General features: G+C 40.4%; 1 protein-coding gene across 2 annotated transcripts in view; it reads left to right on the forward strand.

Moving 5' to 3' along the window:
* Positions 1–8378, forward strand: part of SH3BGRL2 (SH3 domain binding glutamate rich protein like 2) — a 47207-nt gene extending 38829 nt beyond the window's left edge. For both annotated transcript variants that reach the window (XM_006033939.3, XM_025215872.1), the window contains exons 3-4: positions 95–175; positions 1912–8378. In XM_006033939.3, the coding sequence (XP_006034001.1) occupies positions 95–175; positions 1912–1926 (96 nt within the window). In that variant the 3' untranslated portion in view covers positions 1927–8378. The remainder of the gene's footprint in view (positions 1–94; positions 176–1911) is intronic.
* The last annotated feature ends 1379 nt before the right edge of the window (positions 8379–9757 follow it).

Genomic DNA, 9757 nt, shown 5'->3' on the forward strand with positions numbered 1-9757 from the left:
CATATCAACTAGACCGGTACTAATTTCAGATATTAAAATACTGAGCTGAAAAACAGCATTACAAATGTTGATTGATATTTTTTTTTCTCTCCAGGATTATGATGGGTTTTTTGAATCGAAGGAAAGCAACACTGTCTTCTCATTTCTTGGGCTGAAACCTAGCATGGCATCAAAGGTGACCATTATATTACAGACCTTTATGAAATTCCACTTGCAAACTTTAGCTTGAATTTTCTTTGAGAAAAATGGTAATTTCAGCACACACATGCTGACCTTTATTTTTGTATCTTTTCTTGTCAACCTGGCATTAACAAGTTAATCAAAACTGGAGCAATCAAAACAGAACAGAAAAGCCTTTTAGATCATACTTAATATATTATTACCTGCAAATTATTTTCTGACTTCAGTTAGAATCTATAATTATTTATCCTCTTTAAAATTAAAAATTGGGGAACAAATTGTGTTCTCAGTTACAGCCATATAAATTCAAAGCAAATGACATCACTGGAGTTATTCATGCGGTTACACTGCTAACCACAAGCAGAATTTGGTCTTTAATCCTTGGAGTATGTAAAGCTGATGATACAGAAATCATTCTCTTCCTTTGGAAATTACAGTGGCCTGGGAAAACAGCCAACCATCAGTCAATTTTTGGTCAGCAGGCATTTAAAAAAACAGTCACTTTGGGATGCTGGTGAAACCACTGGATTGTAGCAATTCCTTCTGGGGCAGTTAAAACATGAAGGATGTATATGGTATGCAAGAGACAGGTTAGATGCAGTTAGCTTCTGGGTAGTAAAGGCAATATATTTTCTGACGTTACTTCCTGATGGAACCCTGTCAGAGTCCTTTTTCTCTGCATCAAATTTATCTGTGCAATGGCTCAAATAGCTGGGGGAGTGTTTTTTTTTTCTCAGTGCCTCTTAATTTAGCTGCCCTCTTGGTGTATCGGAGCTGCATCCTGGGTATATTCGCATAAATAAGGATTCCCCCTTTAAAGGAACTTACTTGTTGCTTCTGAGGTCTGTGCAGAGGGTTGAGAAGTGCCGAAAAAATTTCTTCTGGCAACCAGCTCTTGAATACTCCTTGCTTCAAGCAAGAGTCTGAGGAAAAAGAGAAATCTGCCTGGCCCCAGCATCAGAAACAGCAGGTGCTTTGCTGTTGTTTTACTACAAAATAACCTGTAGCTGCCTTGGAGAGAAGTGTGCTACACAAGAGCGGCAAGTAAGAGTCTTAAGGAATGCTACTGATCACCAGCAGCACTTTGGGCGCATCTACATGTGCATTTATGTGTCTTTGCTACTAAGCATTAAGTTTAGTACCACATAAATGCACAGTAGCTGGTGCTAATGCGCAGTACCAAAGGCATACGTGCATGGTCTTTTTGTGACACTTAATGAGTAGACTAATTCTACTGCACGTTAGCATGGTTTTTGCCGTGATACATTGATGTGCAATAGAAGTAGTCTACTCCACATTAAGCATCTTGTGTAGATGTGCCCATTGAGACTTATTCAGGGTAATGTACCTCTGAGCACTGACTGTGGTAGTGGTATTACCATGCAGTGAGAGAACACCACAGTTTTCTCTCACTCCCTAATGTGCAGTTTATACTGTGATCTCAGGTGGTACTTAGAAAATTAGGTAACAACATTAGGATCTAAGACAGAAATGAGATCTTCCACTGATAGTAGTACTTAGTTACTTTGGGAATTTAGAGATACCATCCTCACTGCATCATGTGCATTTGCTATTTCATTTGAAACAATCTCTAGACCTACTTTTGGAAGGCATAATATTTGTTCGTGCCAGTTAATTGTGTGAGCAAATACATGCTTAAGTCCACTACATAAGGAATAATAAAGTGCATCTAAACAGAATGAATAATCAACATTTTTTTCTCTTATACAGAAGTCAGAACCCTAGAACCATCCTTTGGAAGTTTCAAGACACACATGTTCTGGATGAATAACCTTGTTGTTCAGCACATGACTGCTTCCCTAATGGATCACTGTGATAAAAGCCAATGCATGTCATCACTATTTTGCTTGCCATTGAAGAGGTGCTTTCCAAGGAAGTGGAGTTAATGAGGAGTGTATTCAAAATGGGATAAAGAGAGGGATATTCTTCCTCCTTTTTGCAAATACCCACTGTTTTTTGTCTTGTTTCCAGATTGCATTCCAACTAGCACTGGTATTCTGGTTAATGCTGAAGATGTAGGTGGGTAATGAGGAATGGAAATACAAAATCTGTATTGTCATGGATTCACACATTTGCCATATCTCCTTCCTATAGTTTGAAATTAGTCATTAATTTGTTGCAGCAATTACAGCTTTGATGGTTTTTGGAAGCATTGCTAGTCATGATATAGCAGGTAAAAATAGACTGAAATCTTCAGACACGTAAAACCAAGATTGCGATATTTCTGCCCTCAGTGTATTCAGTGCTGTTTATGCTAGAACACATTTATTGTAATAGACATGAACTACTAGCTTCTTTCATGAAAACAAACACCCTACATGACTCATATGATGATTTGCATCACAAATGGGTGCTTAAAATCAATTAGTAATGGAGAGAAGCTAAACAGACAGTGTTTTGACATATTTCTTTTTTTCCAAATGCAAGTAAGTTGTTCTAGTGATATGCCTGAAAACAACTGGTTTGTTGGCAAGTGCACTTTAAAATGTGAGGTTGTCAAAATCGTGTGTGCGTAAGTTGACAAGGCATTATCCCAAACAGTCACATAATAGAATCTCTCGTTTAGGTCTGATTTCCCACCTCAGATTCTACAGCTCTTGATGGGGCCTTGAAATTAGCTTGCCAAAACTGTAGGATAGATTCTTCTTCCCATGATTGCTTTGAAAAGCGCTTTACTCCACAGTTAGCCCCATTTGACATTGGTGGTGGTACTGGTATTGGTAGGACTCAGTACTGTAGGATGCTGAAACTGGCAGCCAAGCATGTAAGCAAGGATTTAGGTGACAGAGAGCAGAAGGCCTAGTGGCTTGGAGTGGGATCCCCAAAGGTACTGGGATTGCTCACATGTTAATGTTAAGTCTCTGCTGAAGTGCTTTGCTGGAATGGGCCATGGTAGTCAGGATAAAAGTTAAGGGTAAAGGGAGTAGACATTGTCCCTGTGGCTAAACAGTGACTGTTAAAAACAAAAGAAAAGAAAAACTGAAAGTAGACAGTTTAGCAAATGACTTGTCTATAATCAAGTCTAATTGTATTAGACATTTTGAATCTCTTCCCTCTGATAAAACAACAGCTATTGAATTTTGTTAAGTAGCTTCTGCTCAAGCATGGCAGCTTTACTTCACAGCTATCATGTAAGGATTTGACCCTGTTATTCCAATAAATGACTAAATAGCACATGGCTGCTGAGGTGCAGTCACAGAATTATGCAGTTTATTGAAGGCCAGCACTCCTATGAAATGCCCATGTACCAGAAGACCATCTTTCTTGTAAGCAAACAAGCAATCAGGAAGCAACCCACTCTAATGATTTCCATATGCTGCTATAACAAGTACAGTACCCTATGATGCTGGAAGACAGGAGCACGAGTGATTAACAAGGCATACTGATAATACTGCATGACTGACAGCCACAGCTGCCAACTGTTGCTGCTTTGCAGAGTATGTTTTCCCTTCTTTTAACTGGTCTTGTCTCAACTTGTCCCCTGTCCAGTCACTGCTGTGTTATGTTTCCCTTTACTCCATAAACAAAGGCCAAGAAAAAGCTAAAAGCTATGGAGAACAATTTCTCTCAAGCAGCTCCCATTTAAATAAAGGAGCTACAGAGGAAGAACATGCAGAATTTGGTCCTGTGGTTATACCTATTTCTTACTGAAAACCTTGCCTTTGGCACCTCCAGAAGAGGAATCCAGAGCAGGAATTAACAGTTGTAACATATAATGGCCTATCATAAAGGCTGTGTCAACAGGACAAAAGTCCCACGTTTTATTCAGTTTTAGTCTCCATGTGAAACACTGAAATTCAGCAAATAATGTGAGCACTGGTTGTTTCCTTTTGTTAAAGGGAACAGGCTCTGTACACCCCTTACTATGAATGCAAGAAAATTTAGTCAAGTAAATATAATGTACATAATTACAGAAAAAATTACAGAGCAGCCATCCTGGATTTATCACATACTTGATATGTTGTACATCTAGAATTCCCAAAAGTCCAACTTCTGAAAACACTTATACATGAGTAAGTATATGCATGAGTAGTCCTATTGGTGAGGTTCCAACTCTGTTAATGTTAATAGAAAAACTCCTATTGATTTCTGTGGGACCAGAATGAGTTAACCAATTACTCATGCATTTAAATACTTACAAGCTTGAGGTCTAAATTCTAATTGAAATTCAGTTGTATTAACATTACTGCTCAAAAAAATACTTCTTTTACCAGTACATGTGCCTAGACACAACTTTTGCTGACCTCTGATCTAGAAGACAAGTTTAGCTGCAAAGCTGTTCTCCTCACTGGCATGGAGTAGCATTATAAATGCAATAAAAAGCCTGTTTTTGAATATTAGCCTAGCTGACCTGATTAAACCATAACTTCTTGAATATGAGTTCTTTGTCTTACCACCTTATTTTTGTAATTACTAAAATAGGTAGCTTTCTAGTTTGTTACACAAAGGGTGCATTTACACAAGACACTTAGTGCACAGTAGCCTAATAACATTGCACAGTAGTGTGCTGGTCAAAAACCATGCTAAAACACTCTGCAGTCAGCGTCACAATAAAACCACACATCGGTACTACTGCTCATTAACTAGTTACTGTGCATTTAGTTAGTACTTCATTAAGCAAGTACTAAACTAAATGCACAGTAACTACTGTGCATTATTGAATGTGTAGACGTGCCTAAAGTGACCTAGATTTCCTTTTAACCAATGTTATAATTATACATCTCAACAAATTTAAAACAAAAGCCTCATTGAAGCTAGAGACAGTAGATGAAAGAAATGACAAGTATTACTTAAAAAAAAATTAGCAGTACAAAAAATTACATCAAAAATGAAATGGTCCTGATTCTGAGCCTGTCCCAATAGTTGTCCCAGTTCAAAATAGGCAGAAGATCAGTATCAGGCCTACTATGAATGAAACGCCAGAAAATGGCAGAGTTAATGCTGTTAGTCTCATTAAAGAAATGGGAATTTGATTTGGTAAGAAACTTGGAATCTGACTTAAAATCCTACTCCTGTTTTTAAATGTGTGCCTACATGTCCTGTATGCTTCACTGAGAGACCCTGTTGGTTTCCCAAGGCCAGAATTTGGTCCTTACACAAAACCAGCAATGTTCCCTTTTTTGCCTTGGTTACCTTGTAGGACATCAGTGCCATCCACTTGTATTGGCTTACTGTCGCACAATTGTCAGAGGAAGCATTTAATTTGAGGGGATGTGCTTGAACATTCACTGTACCAGTGCATTTAGTAGGTATGTTTATTGTACTTTAACAAGTGAAATTGGTGCCACAAAATATTGGAGAGTGCCTTGCCTGAAGTAGGGCTGTTACTATAGACGCATCTTATTTGCATTTAGACCAAGAACTCAAGAACTTGTAAGTTTGTTGGAGTCAGTAAAACAATTTTAAAAATGAGTGTGGGGCCTAAGAACAATAAGACACAAGTTGTAGGGCTGAAATGCTTTTTGGATATTTTTTTCTGACTTTTGGAGGACCATGCCCCAAAACATGGCATAGCTGCCTACTGTGCAAGTGAGACAGCATTCTAATGCCTAGGGCCAGCTTAATAAAGCTATTTAGATGCTTAAACTTCCATTGATTTCAGTACTTGTTTAAGCATCTAAGATGCCTAAATTCCTATTTGAATCTGGCCTCTTAAGTCCAAGGGACCAAACCAACCTCTTCCCACTTCCTCTCCAACTGTTTTAGCACTTAAGTCTACATCTCTGAACTTTATTTTTGCACCTGTAAACTTACTTGGGTGACAAAAATTCTGCTACAGAACTTGCCCCCATTTTGACTGGCCTGGACATATCAGCATCTGTCTCCTTATGTCAGCCCATTGGGAGACACAAACTGGGTAGATTTGGCCCAAAGTCCTGTGAGGGGCCTGCTGAAATCGCATCTAATACATGGAGTTTGGTGCTAAGCAGAGGGGGCACAGCCTGTTTCTTTCAAAAACACAGCTGGAGGAGGAAGGGGTGGTTCTGGTCTCATGTAATACTGTTACAGCTTAGAGTACATGCAGAGCATGTGTTCCTTCCTGTTGCCCAAGACTGCATTTTTGTTGCACTTTGGCACTGTTTGAAGTGGAGAGTTGTAGGATGCTCTTCACACCAACTTATTCTCTTGATTTGCTATTAGGGTACTCTCCTGGCAAATGGGAGGTGCAAGTTTGAACCATCTCAGGCTGAGGAGGGCCTAGAACTCCATTTTTTTACTTTCTGGGCAGGTGCTCTTCTGCTTAGTTATTATATACAAAATATCTTCTACTCCTGGCATCATTTAAAAGAAAAGAGCAAGCCAGTTGTCCATACCCAGATGGATGACTTAGGCCTCTCAATCCAGGAGCCAGTTTCAAGCTGCAAATCCCAGTCTCCCATAGGCACCTAACTCAGGGCTGCAGTCGGGTGCCAAAGCCCAAGAAAGAGGTGGGACTGCAGTTCCCTGCTCTGGATAGGGTCTCCATGCTCAGCTTCCCTGCCTGTGGTGAGTCCTGTCCTCACCCTGTTCATCACACAGGGACCTTGTGACTTCCATTCCAGGAGCGGAGCACTTGATAGGTGTGGCAACACTGAGCATCACTGTGCCTAAGCCCCTTTGTGAATCTGGAATTTACACTTCATTTTTAATAAAAAAAGAGAAATGTTTTAAAATAATCTTCTGGTTGATTCATATAAAAAAATATAAAAATAGGAGCCTAAAGATTCCCTCCCAGGTCCACTGTTAGGCAACACTAACTGATCTAGTCACTATACTGCCCCCTGCCCGGAGCTCCAGTTAAAAGGAGCTGCCAGACACTCAGCAGTTCTTAGACTCAGCTCACTTATTTAGGAATCTTAAGTTTTTGACAAGAGTTTAAGGCAGTGGTGCTCAACCTTCTTGGCTGGTGCCTGGTCTGTCCATGGTCTGGATCTTGCTAGTGGTTCTGATCTGGCACCTGTCCCATCTGGCTGTGCAGAGGGGGGTGGGGAAAGCCTGGGTGGGGGGGTGTAGCGTGGCCCCAACACAACTGGGCTGGGAAAGGGGATTTGACCTGGCCCCAACACAGCCTGTGGTGGGGAGGGGGTGTGGCACACTCCAAGCTGCGGCACAGGATGTGGGCTGTGAGACTTTGGCAGTGGGGAAGGGTAGCTGTATTAATTCCCCTGCTTCCCCGCTGCCAAATTTCCTGACTGGTGAGGAGCTTAGAGGGCCAGATGTCATGGCTGTGTGGCCCACGTTTGCCCCGTGGGCTGGAGGTTGAGCGCCCCTGGTTTAAGGCATTGCAGTTGGCATCCAAACTGCTTTAATTTTTGTTTCCATTTGGCAGAGAGAAGCTTTGGCTTAAAAGAGTAAAGGTGGGTTTTTGTGAGATGTTATATTTTTGGGGGTTTTGTTGTAAGTTTCTCCTCTTTGTCACCAGGAAATGCCAAATCTTGTTAGTTTTAGGCTTTGGATGCAACCTGTTTACACCAGTGTAAATAAGTGGGGGGAACATTCAAGATAAAACCCTGCATTAACATAACTCACTCAGAGCTGGCTTAGAATTGGTCCAGGAGAAAACCAGGGATAAAAATATACTGGTGTAAGTGCCACTAATGTTAGTGTTGTGTGTTTTCAGCTTATCCTGGGGTAAGCATTTGCTCAAGGCAAATAGGCTATTCCATACTCCCTGCCTCTTAGTGGTGAGCCACTGTAATATCCATCCTGGAAACATTCTCTACCCTGTGACAACTGGTCATGTGTCAGCGCATATGCCTTGTGTCCAGGCCCATATTTGCTTGACTAGTCCTGCTAATTTCATTAGAATTACTTGCCTGAGGAATGTAAGGAGGATATGGCAAAGAATATTCTCTTATGTAAAGAAAAAGAAATGTAGAAATCAGAAAACAGATCAGCCTATTAGAGATTGGCACCATCTCCCCTGCCAATGGAGGACTGAGATGTACTGTTTATTTTCTAATGCTTTGTCCTGTCTGATATGTAAAGCCTCTGGTCCACACGGTTCCCATAATATCCCTGTGACATCATACATCCAGAACTGATGTTCTTTGTGACAGCATAAATGTTTTGTAATTGGTGGGTTGGGGAGGGCAGAGTAAAATGTGAGCACATTTTAGACAGTTTGTATAAAATCATGTGGAGTTTCAAATTATATGTTACAACTCTGTTTACCTAATAAATAATGTTTTAAATGAAAGAAGTCACTTGGACTCTGTAGTAATGTGTGCCAAAGAAAATAGAGAAATAATATTCTTAATCCTCATCCAGCCCAAATTTCCCTCCAGCACAGTGATTCTAAACCAGGGTGTCAGGGCACCCTGGGGTTCTGTGAGATATTTTCAAGGGTGCTGTGAGTTACTGCACAATTAGGTGTGCAAACACCTACATATGACTCATAAGACAGAACCAGAGATTTCAAATAGGAATCTACAGTGTCCAGAACACTGACCTCTTGTGTCTGACTTCTTTGCAACAGAACAATAGCTCTATTATTTTCTGGAGTCAATAAATGAGTGAAAGTTAAGGACTGGCATTTTTTGATGGGTGCCTTGAATTCCTTGAATGCAATGGTGCCTTGAGTCCAGCAAAGTTGAGAACCACTGCTCTAGCAACAGTCTAGTTCAGTCAGCCCTGGATGGATGGGAGTGCCACAGTACTTCTTTACTACATCAGCCCTTGAGCAAAAAGTATGCATCCTCTTCTGCAAGGTACTGAGCATCCTTAGTCCCTTTTGGCTTAGAGGGAACTGTGATATCCTGCATGCCTTCACAAGCAGGCCTAAGTCCCAAAATTAAAAAAAACACAGGAGCAACTCATTGGCTTACAGCATATGTTTTGATACTACATTCATTGGAGCATCAAGGAAACTAGGGGCAAACTCTTGGGTGGTAAATTGAACTCAGGGGACCTATGATATTTTGTACCAGCTGAAGAAAGGGACCCCCATAGTGGGGATTATTATATACTTAATTTATACAGCTCAAGTTTATTGTGCTTATTTGGAATGAATATAATCAGGACCATTCCAGCCAGCACACTGGAATGAATATTTACTGTGGTACTTTGGAGTTCTGTATATTTGGTTAAATTAACTTAAATGAATGTAACTTGCACCTTCTTTCATCCCTTAAAGTCAGTATAAGTTACATCCATCAGGGTGCCCTAGATCACTTTGTAACATAGAATTTACACCCCTTTATATTTGCCCCCTGAAACTGGCCCATTACCTCTGGCCTAAACATTGCTGTGATTCCCCTGTATTCTGGTTTGTCACCTTCTATGAGAAAATAAATACAAGAGGACATTAACACACAGCGGGCAGTCAAGCTTACAGAGAAAGCTTGACCCATACAGGAAAGCAGGTCAGATCATCAACTGATCTAAATCAAAATAGTTCCTCTGAAGTAGGTGGAGCTGTCAACTTATAGCAAGGTTTGGACTGGACCAAGTATATCTAAAATAGAAAGACTGGAAGGAGTTTGGAGATTCAGATTTACTATCTGTACCAATGAGCAGAAGCAGCTATATTTTTGCTGAAGAGATGGCAATTAATCTAAGCTTATACAAGGGAAAG

The sequence above is a fragment of the Alligator sinensis genome, unplaced genomic scaffold, assembly GCF_000455745.1.
Source record: "Alligator sinensis unplaced genomic scaffold, ASM45574v1 scaffold684_1, whole genome shotgun sequence".
NCBI classification, from domain to species: domain Eukaryota; kingdom Metazoa; phylum Chordata; order Crocodylia; family Alligatoridae; genus Alligator; species Alligator sinensis.